This window comes from Mycteria americana, chromosome 6 (assembly GCF_035582795.1).
Source record: "Mycteria americana isolate JAX WOST 10 ecotype Jacksonville Zoo and Gardens chromosome 6, USCA_MyAme_1.0, whole genome shotgun sequence".
Lineage (NCBI taxonomy): Eukaryota > Metazoa > Chordata > Aves > Ciconiiformes > Ciconiidae > Mycteria > Mycteria americana.
In genome coordinates, this window is record NC_134370.1 from 938,820 (window position 1) to 955,882 (window position 17,063).

The 17,063-nt window shown below is 52.6% G+C and overlaps 1 protein-coding gene across 2 annotated transcripts in view; it reads left to right on the plus strand.

The window, feature by feature from the left end:
• The window catches only part of STK32C (serine/threonine kinase 32C), a 100,802-nt gene that overhangs the window by 74,349 nt on the left and 9,390 nt on the right, over window positions 1-17,063 (plus strand). For both annotated transcript variants that reach the window (XM_075504306.1, XM_075504305.1), the window contains 6 exons: window positions 9,186-9,337; window positions 12,494-12,667; window positions 13,211-13,248; window positions 14,667-14,756; window positions 15,279-15,382; window positions 15,482-15,598. In XM_075504306.1, coding sequence (XP_075360421.1) covers window positions 9,186-9,337; window positions 12,494-12,667; window positions 13,211-13,248; window positions 14,667-14,756; window positions 15,279-15,382; window positions 15,482-15,598 — 675 coding nt within the window. The remainder of the gene's footprint in view (window positions 1-9,185; window positions 9,338-12,493; window positions 12,668-13,210; window positions 13,249-14,666; window positions 14,757-15,278; window positions 15,383-15,481; window positions 15,599-17,063) is intronic.

Below are 17,063 nucleotides of genomic sequence, written 5' to 3' on the forward strand. Positions count from 1 at the left end.
TACGTGTCCACCCACGCCTGGGCCCGTGTGGGCTGCCGCAGGGGATGACCTTGGTCCTGGGGTCCTTCCCGGTCGGACACAACAGCCATGGACTGGCCCGTGGAAAGCAGGTAGATGCTTCCAGCAGAGCTTCATCCCGCTGCTCACCATGGTTCATGTGGTTAATGAATCCCTGGTATTTTAATTATATCTTTGCAAATACACCTAGGAGGCAGCTTTAAGCTTTGCTATCTTAGCTATGCCTAAAAAAAAAAAAAAATTGATTAGCTGGTTTTATCCTTAATGTTTAGGAGAACTGTAGAACAAGTTAATATTATCTTTTTAATTACGAGTTTTACACAGATATTAATTACCAGGCAAAGATTGTATTTCAATTACCATCAGTGCCATCGTAATACAAAATGGATACGAAGATTGCTTTTAAATGTCAGGGTAGCTGATACTGCGTCCTGTGCAACCCTGACACCGTGGCCGTCTCAAATGCCTTCGGTTTCTCTCCAGAACAGCACGATCCCTGTTTGTTACTTTCCTGATAGCAGCTGAGAATTGATTTTATCTTTTTTTATATGATCGGCAAGACTCTCTCTGCAGCTCTCGGTACAGAACCGCTCTCAAATGGCGGAGCAGAGGCTCCCGGCGGCGCTGGTCCCCCATCGCCCCGGGCAGCGCGTGGGGGCCGCGGGGGCCCAGCCTGCGGTGGCTGCCGGCCCTGCCCTGCCGCTGCCGGCGCCGCGGCTGTCCCGCTCTCCTCCCGCACGGGCGTCGCTCTGCCCCTTGCGGCGTTAATTGCCAAATGAAGTCCTCTCCGGCTCTTCTTTAAAGGCCGCGTGGCAGTAATTTCCCCCCAGTGGATCAGATATAGCCACTTTCTAAAGAATGGAAACACCCAGAGAAGCGAACAGTTCCCTGTCCTGGTTTAACGGGGGAGCTGTTGGAGGAAAGCCTGTCTAAAGGAGACGAACTTGTTGAAAATCAATATTGGAGGTTATTCTTTCAGCAACAGAACAGCAACACATGGTTTACAGTAAACCCTTTCTTACCTGCTTTACTGTCTATTTGCTTGACAAGCTCACTCTAGTTTGCAAGAGATCAGTAATCACAATCGTCTTGCTCTTCTCTGCGAGGAAGAACTGACTGGCGCTGGTTTTGCAGTCTGTCTTCGAAGCCTCAGACCCTCACTGAGCACCGGCGAGTGGTTTCCAGCTGTACTGGAGTGACTGGTATTTAACCCCGACGCTCCCTGTGAGCCCAGCGGTCGGGGTGGTCTCAGCGGAGGTGCAGTAAGCATGTGCTTACGTCGCTCTATCACAAATTACCAGTTCTTTCTCTTTTCTCCCCATTTCTGCTGTAACATTTAGTGATCAAAACTGAACCCAGTTTGCAAAAAAAGCTCGAGCTGTTTATGCCTTGCGGTAAGTGCCTCCTTACTGCTTCTGGTCCTTCAGCAGGAAGAACTTCGCTCTTCCTGCTACAGAGGCTGCAAATCTCCCATTTCCTCGACATCCTTCCCGAGGCTACTGCCATGCTGTCCCCTGGAGCGGGGACTCTTTTCCCCAGGCAGTCCCAAAGCCTACTGATGCTTTTGGGCACCACGGGCAGTTTTATGTTTATGCTTCACATTTCAAGTTTCAACCTTGCAAGTAAAATGGCAGCTATATAGACATGGGGGAAAATGGGGAGGGATTTGGCCCCGGCAGCCCGAGAGGGGAGAATGAGCCCCACCGGTGGTCCCGCCAGGGTCCTCCCCTGCTCCAGCCTGCGTCTCGGTGGGACCCGGCGCTGGGACATGGTGCTGGTGGCCCCGGCAGGCCTGGCGACTGCTAGGTCTTGTTGAGCTTGCACAGCAGGAGCGGTGCAGGCTGAGCCAGGTTTTGCCCAATACTTCACGTCTCTGCGCTGCCGTTCTCAGAGGGAAGCAGTGCCTGCTCCCAGGCCGCCCGCGCAGGAGGTGGTTGGTGTCGGAGGTGACTGATATTTCCTTTGCTGGGTAAAAGCTTAGGGCCAGATTCTGGTTGTGCTTTTGCTCATGATAATTCCTCATGACTTCATTCAGGTTGGCTTAATTTTGAGAGCTGAAGACTGCTGCTCCAGGTGATTAATGGCTGGAGAGCGCTGCCGGCATCCAATAAGCTCTGCCAGAGGGGTCGATGCATCATCCCAGCGTCACGGCCGTTTCCAGAATGACCACTTGCAACTGCAGTGCTTTTCATCTCTGGAGAATGGGAAATACAGAGACTTTTTTAACCACTTCAGTATCTAACTGGAGATTTGTAGGTTTTCCACATGGGAGTCCAGACATCAATACCCAATACTCAGCAGAAGCTGGAGGAGAAATCAATGTATGTGGGCAAGGTGCAACCACTCCAAATAAGCATTTTTATAAGCCGGAGCAGTGTTTGGCTGTGGTTCACTGTCGTGTAGGATTAAGGTGTTTGATGTTGGTGTGTAGTGCTTGCTAACGCTAAGCTTTGACTCTACTCTAAAAACAAAATAAGTGAAACCCAGCTTTGTACGCTGAAACTTCCTGATGGCTCAGCCGCAGTCAATAAAGTGTCTATGTATGTAAGGATTACAGCACGTGTCTCGTCTCTCAAAGGCAGAAGCCACTGAGAGATTCAAGAAGAAAACCTGCTGCTCACAGTTCAGAAGCAAGAGGAAGATCTCTTGAACCCAGCTGTGGGTATTCGCATCCGATGCAGAGGACAGGATCGCGGGTGCCTTAATTTAAGATGACATCTGCATTTGCAGAAGGAAAACATAATCTTTGTGCAGCCGAGATCAAGCAATCTCAAGTATTTATCAGCTCCGCAGATCCTGCCCAGAATGCAAACTACTTGCTTTTGTTTGAGCCCAGACAAATTGTGCTGCCCCTTTATAATTAGTTTGAGATAAGTCAGGACATCCTATTAAATGATGAGATGACCTTTCATCTGAGTGGGGATTTCGGCCCATTGGATTCCTTCAGAATCAGCAGGAAAAAAGTTATTGGATTTCTAAGGGAGAAAAGGCAAAGCCTGCCTAAGAGAGAGCAAGTTGGACTGAAAAATGTACAGAGCAGCAAAAACTGAGATGATTGGGGAAAGTATGCTAAATTAACAAGAACAAAAAAAACTTCCAAAAAGGACATAGTGTCCAAGTCTCCTGGACACCAGAAAATGCCCAAATCCCAGTGCTGTATTTCCATGCCAACTTACACCACGGTTGGGTGGAAATCAGAAATAAGTCTTGTAAGCAACAACTCAACGAGTGATGCAGGGCAATAAGAAGCCAACTAATTCCTGGCAGGTTATGGACTTTGTTTCTGCTTTTGGTGCTTAGCCCATGGTGTGATGGAGAGTGCTTTGAACCTACAGAGTAAGGTTTATCCTGCGGCTTTATCCTAAAGTCAGGTTTGTGTGAGAGTGTAAACGGTGCGTATGCTTCCTACCCAACGAGCAAGGTTCATCCCTGCAAATTACAGTCATGGTGTGGGTGGTTGTAGAAGACAGAATCACAGAATCACAGAATCATATAGGTTGGAAAAGACCTTTAAGATCATCAAGTCCAACCGTAAACCTAACACTGCCAAGCCCACCACTACACCATGTCCCTAAGCACCTCATCCAAACGTCCTTTAAATACCTCCAGGGATGGTGACTCAACCACTGCCCTGGGCAGCCTGTGCCAATGCTTGATAACCCTTTCAGTGAAGAAAAATTCCCTAATATCCAGTCTAAACCTCCCCTGGCGCAACTGGAGGCCATTTCCTCTCGTCCTATCATTTGTTACCTGGGAGAAGAGACCGACCCCACCTCTCCACACCCTCCTTTCAGGCAGTTGTAGAGAGCGATGAGGTCTCCCCTCAGCCTCCTTTTCTCCAGGCTGAACAACCCCAGGTCCCTCAGCCGCTCCCCATCAGCCTTGTGCTCCAGACCCTTCCCCAGCTCCGTTGCCCTTCTCTGGACACGCTCCAGCCCCTCAATGTCTCTCTGGGAGTGAGGGGCCCAACACTGAACACAGCATTCGAGGTGCGGCCTCACCAGTGCCGAGTACAGGGGCACGACAAACCAGTCAAAAGTCTATGTCCCTCAGATATGTTCTACTTACTTAGTCCCAGGATTTTTGTTTGTTTGTTTTGGTTCCTAAACCTTAAATTGTGGTCTGATATTTGAAATTCTTAATGTTTTCCCTGGGTCAGTTGGAAGCTGGTGAAAACAGCCACCACCAAGCTGACTGCAGGACGGTGGGTTCAGAGCCGTGCCAGCCGTCCCCGCTCCAGAGGCTGCTGTTCGTTCCGTCTTCTCAAATTAAAGCTGGTCCCTTTGTGTTCCCCCCTTTGATTTTCAGATGCTACGGGAAAATCAGGTGAGCTTTGGGTGCTGTGCCATGTTTCCGTGCGGTGTGTGTTTGCCGCGTGGGAGCATTGCCACAGCTCAGCTTGGCACGGCACGGCACGGCACAGAGTCCTCCAGGCGCCCGGTGCTGCCGTGGCAGAGGGATGCAGCCCTGCTGCCCTGTGCCCAGTGCCCCGCGGGCTGCCCGGCTCCTGCCGCGGGGATGCCTCTTGGCTTCCCATCCCTTCACTTCTTGGCTGTTCTTGCTCCTCTCTCTCTCATTGATTATCAGGACAGTTTAAACGGACGCATTTACTGTCAGCTGAGCAGAGGGTGAGATGTTTTGGCACTGGGAAGCTGCAGGGACGGCTTTGCAGCGGATGAGGTTGGGGACATGATCCGCGCCGTGCTGCGTGACAGCAGGGTGGCAGGGAGCAGCGCCGCGCGTCTGCCCTCGGGAGAGGCAGCGGCGAGGATCTCCTGGGTGCTCACAGAAGGCAAAATGAAGTCAGGTTAACTCCTTGACTGCTTTTGCTGATAGAAACAAACTCTGTGCACAAAGCGGAGAGGCAGCTCTGAGCACTTCTGTTCATGTACTGTGTTTTTAATGATAACTCTTACCTTAAAGAAAGGTGGGTATTTCGAAGTCAAGAGTCAGTTTTCCCCGCCTGTTACTTTTTTGATATCACCTAGGTCAATGGTCCTCGTTAGTCCCCTATAAATTAATGCCATAGCTGGGGCTGTTGAGTGAGGACCGAGATTGTCCCAGCTTGAGGTGAGAAGACGCTGCCAGCTATGGTGACAATACAGGCGTCGTCATTGTCTGGGGCCCCATAAAGTGAGACCGAGCTGGGAGATGTTAAATGCACATCTCATGTCCTGAATCGCAAATGCAGGCTCCAAACCCTTTATGCCTTTAATGCAATAAAAGCAAAGGCAGCTGTATACAAACCATTTGGCAGCAGCTGAATGTTCAGGGTATCTGGGACTCTATTAAATCTTTTATGTGCCATGTCTTGAGCAATATACTACCAGCTGATGCCTGCCTTCTGCTTCGCAAATCTGGCAGCAGTACATACAATTTTTTCTAATGGCTGTATTTAACCACTGAAAATTTCCTTTGTGTGGCCAGGGACCGCATTATGCAGAATGAGGACAAAGTAGTCTCTTCTTTCTGCTTTCTTGCCTCGCTTCGCATTGTAGATCTGCTTGCAAATGGATTGAGATTAATTTAAAAAACCACTCTGCCTTGTTACCAAGTAGATGTTTATTCCTTCCCCAGGAACAGATGCATGAATGGAGAAGCACAAAAAGGGAAGGATAAGTGTTGGGGCGCTGACGTTTCGGGGGGCATTTCTGTAACCAGGGGCATTTTACGAAGGATTCCTGCCTGTGGCAGAGGACCTGAGCAGCCGAGCCTGGCCGGGGCAGCACCGGACACCGGTCCTGACGTTGGTTCGACTCGCGCCGGATCCCTGCCGAGAGCCGTATTAACGTGCTCGTCGACGATTAACGGCTCTGGTAGTTATAGCGGTACCAACAGAGCATGCCTGGGGCGCCGGGGAAGTGCCCTCTCGCCCCGGGCGTCCATCGGCCGTGGGTGCGCTGCCCCGGGGGCTGCGCCCCGGCCAGCTCCGCAGCGAGAACCCCGCGCCGCCCGCGGGCACGCGCCCCAGGCCACCCCGCGCTGCCCACGGGCGCGGGCCAGCCGCCTCCCGCTCGTCCCGCGGGGTGCCCCGCACCCCGGCGTTTTGGGAGGGCTGGCTGGAAGAAGGACGTTTCCATCGACGCCCACGTTGGTGGTTTTTTCCAGAAAACAGAGAACAAAAATTTCCAGAGCGCCTGAAACTGGCATTGCTTTGTATGTAGGTGATGCTGTTCCATTTCAGAAAACTATTTATTATGATTACAGAGTACAAGAAGTTTTCATCATTTTCTCATTTAGTATACTAGGTTTCCATTTTCCCTGCAGAGAAACAAGAGGCAAGGACATAAATATAAAATGCAATACCTGTTAAGATATTGCAAGTCACAAACTAAAAAAAAAAAATTTTAGAAATTAATGAGCTTCTAGCCATAATGTGAAATAAACTGACATCAAGAAAGGATGTTGTTCAGTGCCTGGATGGCTGTTATTCAAAGGCTTGTTTTTAGAGAAGTTATATAGCAATTAACGTGTTTTAAAGGGATATTGTTGGGTCTTTTCTGCTCAAAGAATTTATAAAATATAAAGGTATTTTTGCCTGGTTTATTAAATGCACGACCAGTTTAGTCTGCTTAGGCAGGGGTTGGGTCCTGCCGGTGCTTTGCGCTGCAGTTGGTAGTTCATTATTGTTTTGCAGTTTGCACAAAGCGGGGGCTTTACCTGGCGGTTTTGCGTTGCGAACAGTCCCTGGCAGCCGTGGCCGATGGCCCAGGCAGGCCCACAGGCGCCGGAGGGGACCGTGCCAGGCAGGGGACGGGGCTGGGGACACCGGCTCTTGCCCGCTAGCTCAGAGGCGTGCGGGGCACGGGCTCTGCCGCCTCGGCGTGGCAGCCAGCGCAGGGTGCGGCATCCAGCGCGGGGAGCGGCATCCAGCACAGGGCGTGGCAGCCAGCGCATGGCGTGGCATCCAGCGCGGGGAGCGGCATCCAGCACAGGGCGTGGCAGCCAGCGCATGGCGCGGCATCCAGCGCGGGGAGCGGCATCCAGCACAGGGCGTGGCAGCCAGCGCAGGGTGCGGCATCCAGCGCGAGGAGCGGCATCCAGCACAGGGCGTGGCAGCCAGCGCAGGGTGCGGCATCCAGCGCGGGGAGCGGCATCCAGCACAGGGCGTGGCAGCCAGCGCAGGGCGCGGCATCCAGCGCGGGGAGCGGCATCCAGCACAGGGCGCGGCAGCCAGCGCATGGCGCGGCATCCAGCGCGGGGCGCGGCTCCCAGGGCGAGCCCCGTGCGCGGGCGTCGGGCTTGCAGGGGCCGCCACAGGCGAGGGACGGGCAGCCGGCAGCGGCCTTCGGTCGGGGACTGAGCCGGGGCCCGGTGACCCCCTGGCCCGAGATGCGGCCCGCCGTGGCCTCGGGGCCGGGCTGCCCGCCCGCCGAGCCGGCCGAGCCCGCTCCCGCGCCAGCCGCGGTCGGCTCTGCCAACGGTGCTCGCCTCTGGGCAAAGGGTGAGTTTGGCCAGGGAAAATTGCTGAGGTCAAGGTGCCTGAGAAGTGAGCCTTTAACGTGAGGTCTGAGGTGTGCCTGGAGTTATTTCAATACATAATTTTCCGTCCTTACTGTAATTGTAATGATGACTGCAAAATAATCCCCGTAATTTCAGTGTGCATCGCTAATTGGGATGTTTTTATCAGGCTAACGATAACCACCTATTATTTTGTCACCTTCTTGCTGTAACGTGTCCTTGATGATATTGTATTGTGCGCCGTTAGCGCTTGCAAATGGTTATTAATGGCAGTATTTTAGAAGTGCGGGAGGGTTCGGCGGCTCCCGTCTGCCTGCGATGTTTGCTGCGTCCGCAGGAACTCCCTTTCCTTGCTGCGGCGCTGGGTAAGTGACCCGCTCCCTAACGAGCGGCACGAAGCCGCCCCGCCTCAGCCTCCCTGCGCCGCTCCAGACGAAGGCTGCCGCACAAATGCCAAATTATTTCTTTCTCAAACAAAATACCTCCAGCGCGTTGCAATCACGGGCACGTCTGATAATTAAAAGAGAACAGATGTAATTATACCAGATGTAGAAATGTCATTAGTTCATTTAAAAATAGTTACCTTGATAACTAATTAGCTCTTTTAAAAATAGTCACCGTGGTAATTAAGGTGTTGTTATTACTGGGAAGCAGCGGGGGAGGCACGCCAAAGGCAATGCTGGTTGGAAGCCCATGCCAGCCCAGCGGGCTTCGTGCCTGTCGGCAGAGCAGGTGCCGGGGCCAGGTGCCGGGTTATGCGCCGGTGCCAGGGACTGGCGGCTGCCGGGCGGCCCGGCTCCGCGTGCCGGCACGGGGACGGCTGCGAGCAGCCGGTGGGAAGCTGACGTTTCGCGTGGGGACCCACCGCGGCCTCCTGCTTGCCCGGCCGCCAGAACAGGCGGTGCCGGCCCGTGCGGCGGGGAGCGGACCGGGCGGCGGCGGGAGGCGGGAGCGACCCGGCCAGCGGCAGGCAGCTTGGTCCGCAGCAGGGCCCGCGCCCGGGGAAGGACCCGTCCCTGTTGGCGAGGGGTCGGTACTGCTGGCGGCCGGAGCCTGGGCTGGCGCACGGGGGGGGCACGGGGGCCGCGAGACCCCGAGCAGGGCGGGTCTGTGTCTTGCCAGGGCAGGGTACTGCTGCGTTCCTAGGGGCACGGTGTTTGTTGCTGTTGTTGTTAACAAATTTACATTTTAATCGCTTTCTGCTAAAACAAATTGGATTATTTTGACCTTTCAGAGCACAGCTATGTACGCAATAGATTAAAAACAATCTGCTGGAGGTTGGCAGCCAGCGGATGCGAGCAGAATGGAGGCGAGGCTGGGAGAGAAGCCCCGCCATTGCCCGAAGCCGGTCTCCGTTCGGAGGCAGCGAGCACAAAGCTCTGTCCCTCAGCTCCCAGACACCCTTCCCTGCTGGAAGGCTCTCCCGGCGCCGGCCGCCGCGTCCTAGAGGAAGCTCTCGTGCGGCTGCGCAATCAGAGACGGCCCGGGCGGGGTGGTGCAGCGCCCAGAACGGGAGCGCACGGGCACTGCGCGGGAGCAGGGGTGCTCGCATTCCGGGGTCCCGGGTCACAGCCCGGGGATCAGGAGTGTTTGATAGCGGGGCAGAAGCGCTGAGCGGTGTGGGTCTCAGCCAGTAAAGCAGCAAGTGAGGATATGGAACATTTTACTAAATCTCTTTTTTCCCCTCCCCTTCTGGGGTACTTTAGGTGTGTATTGTGCAGAAGAGAGACACGGAGAAGATGTATGCCATGAAGTACATGAACAAACAGCAGTGCATCGAAAGAGATGAGGTTCGCAATGTGTTCAGAGAGCTGGAAATCCTGCAGGAGATCGAGCACGTGTTCCTGGTGAATCTCTGGTGAGCGTCTCCTCCCCTCTGCCCTCGGGGGCCGCCGGAGCCACGTTCTCCCCGTCCCGGGGGTCACGGACGTCGGTGGGAGAAACCCAGTGAGCTGCTACAGTGGGAGTCCGTGAGAACATGAAATGCGTTCAGGAAACAGCTTGCTTTACACAGAAGATATCCAAATGTTAGGGCATCAAACATTTTAAAACAGCTTAGCTTCTCTTTTTCCATCAAAAACCTTTGTGTGTGTGTTGGGTGTTTTTCACAGCCTTCTTGCAAATGCCACTGTCAGGTCCCTCCTAAGGGACCCCCCTGCCAACTTCACCTTAAAATATTTTTGTGCCATGGTGTGTCGGTGTGTGCAGTTTGACTGAGGTGTCCTGGGGCACTACGATGCTCCCGGTGGTTGCCGTTAAAGAAGTAGTCCATCTCATGTGCATGGAGATACTGAGACCTGTGACAGTCTGTGGTGAATGGGATACTGCGTGGGGCCAGTTTTGGTAGCAAATAACAGCTTGAAGAGTAGAAGAAACTAGCATTTTTAGAGATGATGATTTATATCTTTTATTAATACAAAAATTAGACAAACTATGTAGTGTTTTACACAGCCAGTGTTTGGTCCCTCTGAAGGACTCCATCTTGCAGAGGTGGGCTAGTAGTTGCAATGAACGGGCCGGCGCTGGGCTGTAGCCAGCGTGTTCCGAGCAGTGTTCCTGAGAGAGCTCCTAACTCGCGAGGGTTTGGCGGGAGGTCGAAAGCCGTCCTGACCGTGCCTGGGTCTGCGCAGGCACTGCAAAGGCGGCTGCAGAGACGTGCGCCGAGGGGTGCTGGTGGGGTGGGGGGACTAAGACGGCTGCAGGGAAGCCAAGGAGATACACCGCATGCCGTTTCTTACTGTGACTAGCTAGGCAGGATGCGTTTCAAAAGCATTACCAGCTAAAGCTATTTGTTAGATTTCAGCCTGATTTGAGGAGTTTTCTTAAAATCGGACCTGAAAATGTTACTCGGTAATGAGGATAGTTTTTGCCAGTGCACACACAATCAAGTTAGTGCTGAGCAATTTGAAACGTAACTATTTTTAGTGATCTGTTGCTGAAAAAAAGTTAGGAGATCTCTTCAAATTATCAGGTGCGTGGCCTTTTGCTGGAAGACGACTAAGGGCAAAAAGTGCTTTGCAACACGTTCACTGGCCAAATAAAATATATTCCTTTAGAGCTCAGATGTATCATTAGCAAATTTTGCACGACATACTAATTTACAAGTTTTAGAAAATAGTGCATTATATCCTAAGATCGTTGGTTAGTTTGGGATGAGTCCGTAGCAGTCAGCCTCGTGGCCCTCCCCGGGTTCCCGCTGCCGGGTGGTCCGGGTGGTCCGTCCTCCCTCTGCCTGCCCTGCCCTGTGAAGGAGCGCCCGCCGTGGGGCAGGGATCAGAAAATCCATCGTCTTCACCCGCAGTCGACCAGCACGCCACAGACTGACCCTGTGCCAGCGTCTCTGATCGCTGCTGGGAGGGAGCCGGGGCAAGAGCAAATCCGGGACACGTCGCAGGGTGATAGAAATAAGGAGTTCAGGAACCGCAAGAAGAGCGACATTTATGAGAGGTGATGGAAACCCTTTGATATCCCCCTGAGTGCAGGATGACAGACTGAGAAGGGAGGAGTGGTCCCTTCTCTTACTGTATATGTGACCTGGGTTGCTCAAAATTTTGCCTAGGATTTGTTCCCCAAGTGTCTTGCGCACCCTTGGCACGGTTTGAAATGCATTCTTTCAAGCGACAGCGTGGCTTCTTGTAAAGGCAGGCGCCTGCAGCTGTGGCTTCGGGTGTCATCGAGGCAGGTACGCAGTATTTCCAACCCAGCGGTTTTTGAGATTGCCTAAAAATTTGTGCAGCCAGAACCACAAGGAGAAAATAGTAAACGTAAAAGAAAGGCCATGCTTACTTGGAAAGTAGTGGGTAAGCAAAAGTGATATTTTATGTAAAAAATGCAAGGCAGTGCATCCGCAATGCATGGTGCGCAGTGACCTCCTTCAGAGATTGCAAGGGTTCTGTTACTACTGGAATGTTTTTAAGGCTAGGCTCAGCGCCTCGTGAGCAGCTCCCTGGTTTCGTGGAGGCAGAAGAGGGGCAGAAGCGGCAGTTTTTCCGGGGAAGCTGCACACCTCGGTGGCCGGAGAGGCTGAGCCTTGGGCAGCCGGCTGGCCGCGGGCGTCCCCTCCCTCTCTGGCCCTGTCGGATGCGCGGCAGGCTGCCGGGCGGGAAGTTTTTCAAAAATCCAGAAACTATTATAGCCGAAGTGGTGGAAGTTGATAATACTTTACATTCTTTTTGTTGATCCGTTACTCCAGAATAGCCAAATAAGTTAATATTTATTTTTTCAGCATTTTAGCAATTGCAAATATTATTTCCCAACAAGTAATGAAACTCTTAAGAAAACTTGCTCTCTTAGCAATTTTTTCCCTTTCAGCTCGTACTTTTAGAATAAGCCTACATTTAAGATGAGAGCAAAATCGTGTGATTCATAAGTATTATACAATCCCACACGCTCTTTCCTCAGAAATGGTGTCGCCAAATATAACAATTGAACGTTGTTTTGTAGTGTATCCTCACTGCTGTCAGTCTCCTGCGGGATCCACTGCAGATTTAGAGAGGCGTTTTACTCTACAGTAAATATAAATCTCTTTTTCTGGTTTGTATGGTTAAATTAGCACTTGTGTTTTCCAATTCTTTTTCAGGATAAGCAGAGATATTTTAAGTATAGGTTTATCAGATTGTTCCCAATTGAAAATGCGAAGTTTCTCTGAAGTGACTGGCTAGCAAAGCCCCGAGCTCTGCCTGCGGCTCTGCCTGCGGCTCTGCCTGCTGGTGGGGTCACAGGGCAGTGGCGGGGAGGTGGCGGTGGCAGGGCGACCGGCGGGAGCTAATTGGGACGCTTTCCTCCTCAAAGGAAGCGCTGCTTCGCGTAGCAATACGTTAAAAAAACAGGACAGCATCTTGAGTTGCGCTTGCTTAATTAGAAAGGTGTAAACACCGAAGCGGGCGTGTGTTCGTAGTGGGAACGTTTGCAGTCTTCACAGGAGCTGTGTAATGAGGAGAGGGAGAAAGCCCGACTTGGCTTTGTGACGCCCGGGAGACGCAGCGTGCTCGCTCACGCGCTGCCGGTCCCGCAGGTACTCCTTCCAGGACGAGGAGGACATGTTCATGGTGGTGGACTTGCTTCTCGGTGGCGACCTGCGCTATCATCTGCAGCAGAACGTTCAGTTTACGGAAGAAACGGTCAAACTCTACATCTGTGAGATGGCGCTGGCTCTTGACTACCTGCGAAGTCAGCACATTATCCACAGGTAACCACGCAGGCTCTGCCTCGCAGTCGTTAGCCGGCGGGAGCTGCCCGCGCGCCGCGCTGCCCGTGGCCGGTCTGGGGTGGGCGACGCTGTCCCTGCTCAGTGAGGCCCTTAGCCCCATCGGTACCCCCGGTCGGGGAGCTGCCGGCATTAAACCGCCCCAGCAGTGCCGGTCCTGGGCACCCTCCGGCTGCTGGTCCTGCTCCCCGTCACTCAGAGGAAGCCTCATGCTTCGCCGGGGGCTGCAAGCGCCTCCCGGGGAGGGTTTCAAAGCAGTCTCACAGAAATAGGCCCAGTCTCATGTTATTAATTTTCCTTAGAAATGATGCCCGAACAAGCCAGATGCTCCCACGTTTTTGCCCGGTTGCCCAGGAAAAGCATATTTCTAGTCCACCATAAAGGGACTTGTTTCATGTTAGGGTATTTTTGTTTTATTTGTTTCTAGTTTTTGATAGATAAAAAAGTTGCAGGTTTTTTGTTGTTGAGTTGCACCCTTGATCTGACTGAGATTTCATCATGCTGTAACCTTGCTTCTTTTCCCAGAGATGTAAAACCAGACAACATCCTCCTCGATGAGCAAGGTAGGCTCTCTCTGCCTTGCTTTCTCTGCCTCCTTCATTCGAGGGACAGATTCTTTACGGTCTTGAATACTCTGTGTCTTTTTATCTGGGAAAAGCGTGGAAAAGGCACCACTCCTAACTGCTCGGTGCTTGGTCGGACGTACCCGAGCATTGCAGTGCCAGGGGCGATCCACCAAGGGCAGCCCCTCTCCTCGTTCCCCCCCTCGCTTCGCCCGCACTCTGCCTCCTTTCTCCCGGTGCCCCAGTGCACGGGGCAGCCATGCCAGCCGTGCGGTACCCGGCGTGGGGGAGGGCACGGAGCAGAGGAACTGCCTCTGTTGAGTTTTAGAGTGATCTGCACATCCACTTTTAGGATAGTTTTGGTGCCTTCCTGGGGGTCGGATGTGGGCTGAGGCAGGTGGAGTGAGCTCGGGAGCCTTAATGAGAGCCTCTGTGGGTAATGCTGTCTCAGTGGCCTACATAGGAGAAATACCACAGGAGATCCTGTAATGACCTCTATTCCAGTAGCAGATCTTATAAAACAAAGACACAGCCTCTCAGGCTCCAAACCGTCCGAGTTTTATCGTAAAGCCTCATAAAAACCAAAGTTTGCACTTGCGTGGAAGTTCATTAGAAAATAGCAGAGGTTGTAAAGCCCAAGCACAAGTGGGAGAAAGGAGAGGTCAGGGAAGACTTCAGAGGAGAAGGCAGTCCGTGCCTTACGCGCCATCTGCATAGCCGCCTTGTAGATAGAGAGCAGAAAGTAGCCTCCGGAAGGGGAAGCGGGTGGGTTTTCTGTATACCAGCCTGGCTTGAAAATAATGACATTTTCTGAATTTTAACTTTCAGTCCTGATGACAGAGAAAGTAGAAACAGAGAGGAGGTGTTCCCGCACTTCTTGTAGCATCTGAATGGTTTCTTCATGCAGGCTTAGGGTTTGGGAGGTATTGTTACGACTTCATTCAGCTGGCACGTCCAAATTTGCTGTGGTCTGTACAGAGCAGCGGTGGAGTGTTTCAGCTCTGGGACTTCGGGGCAGTCATGGATCAATGGCTTTTATCGAAAACAGTTCTAGGGTTTTAATCAATGCAAGCATGGCAATATCTTAGTATAGAATCCCTCTTGTCTTCTCGCTGACTGTAGGTTCTGGACAGAGCAATTTGGCCAAGTGCTGGAGCTGGTGTAGGTTACTAGTTCACTCCAAGTGCGATTTAAAATCAAGACCCAAAGCTAGCTACCGTTTAATCGCCTAGCAGACTGAGATCCTGGGAAAGCTCCCGGACCTGTTATGGCCGTTCGGTGGGGTCTAGCCCTGACCTGCCTGTGCCCGTGCTACACTGTCTGCGGGCAGAAGCTCATGAAACAAATGTGTTCTGACTCTACATTGCCACTGTTCTGTGCTGCGATTAATTCCTTCTTAAAATGTGTCTTTATTTAAGGTCATGCACATTTAACAGATTTTAATATTGCAACAATAATTAGGGATGGTGAAAGAGCAACTGCATTAGCTGGAACAAAGCCATACATGGGTAAGAAATAATAGCTGTTCCTTACGTCGGTATTTTACATTTCAAGAGCGCTCGCCGCATGCCGCCTGACAGTCCCTGTCTGTGACAAAGGCACTGAATTAATTTAGCACGTTAATGCATGCGCCCAAGTCATTCAGCGGAGCCTGATCATTTGAAAAGTGAAGCTCCCAGAGTGAATGAATCGCTGTCAGCACACCCTCCCCGTCCCGCCCTGCCCTCCCTGCTGGCCCGGGGCTGGGACTTGGTGTGTCCCGGCGGGTGCCGGGTTTCTGCCGTCTCTCCCCCATGTGCCGGATAACCCAGCTGCCCAGCGAGGGCAGGCCTGCTGCTGCTGCTGCTGCTGCTGCTCCTGCTGCTGCTGCTGCTCCTGCTGCTGCTGCCGCCCCTGACTTGCAAAGCTCCCCTCGGGCAGTAGTGCATAAAAATAACCATAGGGTTAACGTACTGACTTACATGAAATATTGAAATAGAAACAAACTGAAGTCAGCGAATAACCTGTTGCATCTTGCCCTCTCTCTTCAGCCCCGGAGATTTTCCATTCCTTCCTGAGCGGCGGGACGGGCTACTCCTTCGAGGTTGATTGGTGGTCGCTGGGAATCATGGCTTACGAACTGCTGCGGGGCTGGGTAGGGCTCCCAGACGGTCCGATGTCCAAGAACGTGCTTTCTGAATGACTGCAGAGAGGAGGGGGAATTTCTTCTCATCTTTCTGCTTTTTTCCCCCAGAGACCGTATGACATCCACTCCAACAACCCTGTGGAGTCTTTAATTCAGCTCTTCAGTACTGTCAGCGTTCAGTACTCGTCTGCGTGGTCAAAAGAAATGGTTGCTCTGTTAAGAAAGGTAAACGGTGCTGCTGACGTGGTTTACATTCTACATTAGCTGCAGTGCCTGCGGGACTAGCTGGAAAATTTTCAGCGTATTAATAAGTAATGTAAAATTGAAATAGGACTAATTTTTATGACTTTGTTCAGGCTTAAGCGCAGATTAATCTTGTGTTTTGTTTATTATCTCTCTAATAAGATGCATAATGTTTGACAGCAAGGGAAGGAAAAAGGCTGGTTTTGGTGTGGCAATCAAATTCCTACCTGGGCTGGAACGGTCCCCTTCCAGCATCCCCCTCTGTGATCGTCGTAGCCTAAAAAGGCAGCGATCGTGGCTGAGGCAGCCGTGTGAGCTGGAGGAGCGTGCGCTGCCCCTGCTGCCTCAGCTGCTCTCTCTTCTGCCGGGCCGAAGGGTCTGAGTCGGTGCACTGGGTTGCGAGAACTGTCTGGGGGGGTTCCATATCTGTGGGACAGCCTGCTGCTTTCCTTGTGCTGCTGCACGAGAAAGTTGTTGATTTGGTGTGGAGGCTGTGGTTTTAGCTTGAGAACTCAGAAAGCTAGCTGATGGGTGTGCTATAAAAAAGATATACACGGTGCTGGCAGCAAATAAGCGACTCCGATGTAAGTTAATGTTGGGTGGACAATTTGCATAATTAGACTTTGTTTTAATGAGAAGCAGCATTGTTAGTTATGACTGCAGCGGAACATTCAGCAAGTTCACATTGCCATCTGCCGGCAGTCGGGCTTCTAGAGACCGGCTGGGGATTAAATGTCCCCAGGAAGATGCCAGCAGCCACCTCACCCTGGAAGGACCCCCGTGGCCCCCCAAAGCGCTGGGGTTTCTGTGCTCGGGGTGCCCCCGCCATAGCCCTGCCCGCTGGGGCAGCCCGGGGGGCTCTGCCGGTGCCCGGGGGCGATGTCGGGCGCTGCGTTGCCCGCTCGCCCGCCTGGGCCGGCTCCCACGCCCTGCTCCCCGTTCCCCGCTCCGGCACTGCAGCTGTCCCGGCATCGACGCCCTGCGTCTCCTTCCCGCTGGGCTGGTGCCGTCGCAGCGGCCTTAGGAATTGGGGATTCCCCCCTTTTCATTTTAAAGATGAAGATAATTTAACGCAGTAAAAAAGTGCCTGAAATGTTCCCCCAGGCGGCAGGTGCTGCTCGAGGTGGTCTTTTACCCCGTGCCCTTCACAGGCATCCCCACGCTTGGGCACTTGGTGGGCTGTAAGTACAGTCACTGGCTGGGGCGTGGGGGACGCGTTACCCGCTTCTTGCACAGTTACCTTTGGCATTGGAAGAACACTCAATGCTGATTTTATTTCCTGCGAAAAGGCTGTAGCCACCTATAATTAGTGTGCCTAGAATTATGCTGCAGTTTTTTGAAGGAAACAGTCCTAGATGGGCATTTTGTAGAGGTCCTACCGTAGGTGTCCATCAGTCGGGAGACCGTACGTGCTCAGTTTGCGGATGCCCAAAACCGAGCTGGGGTG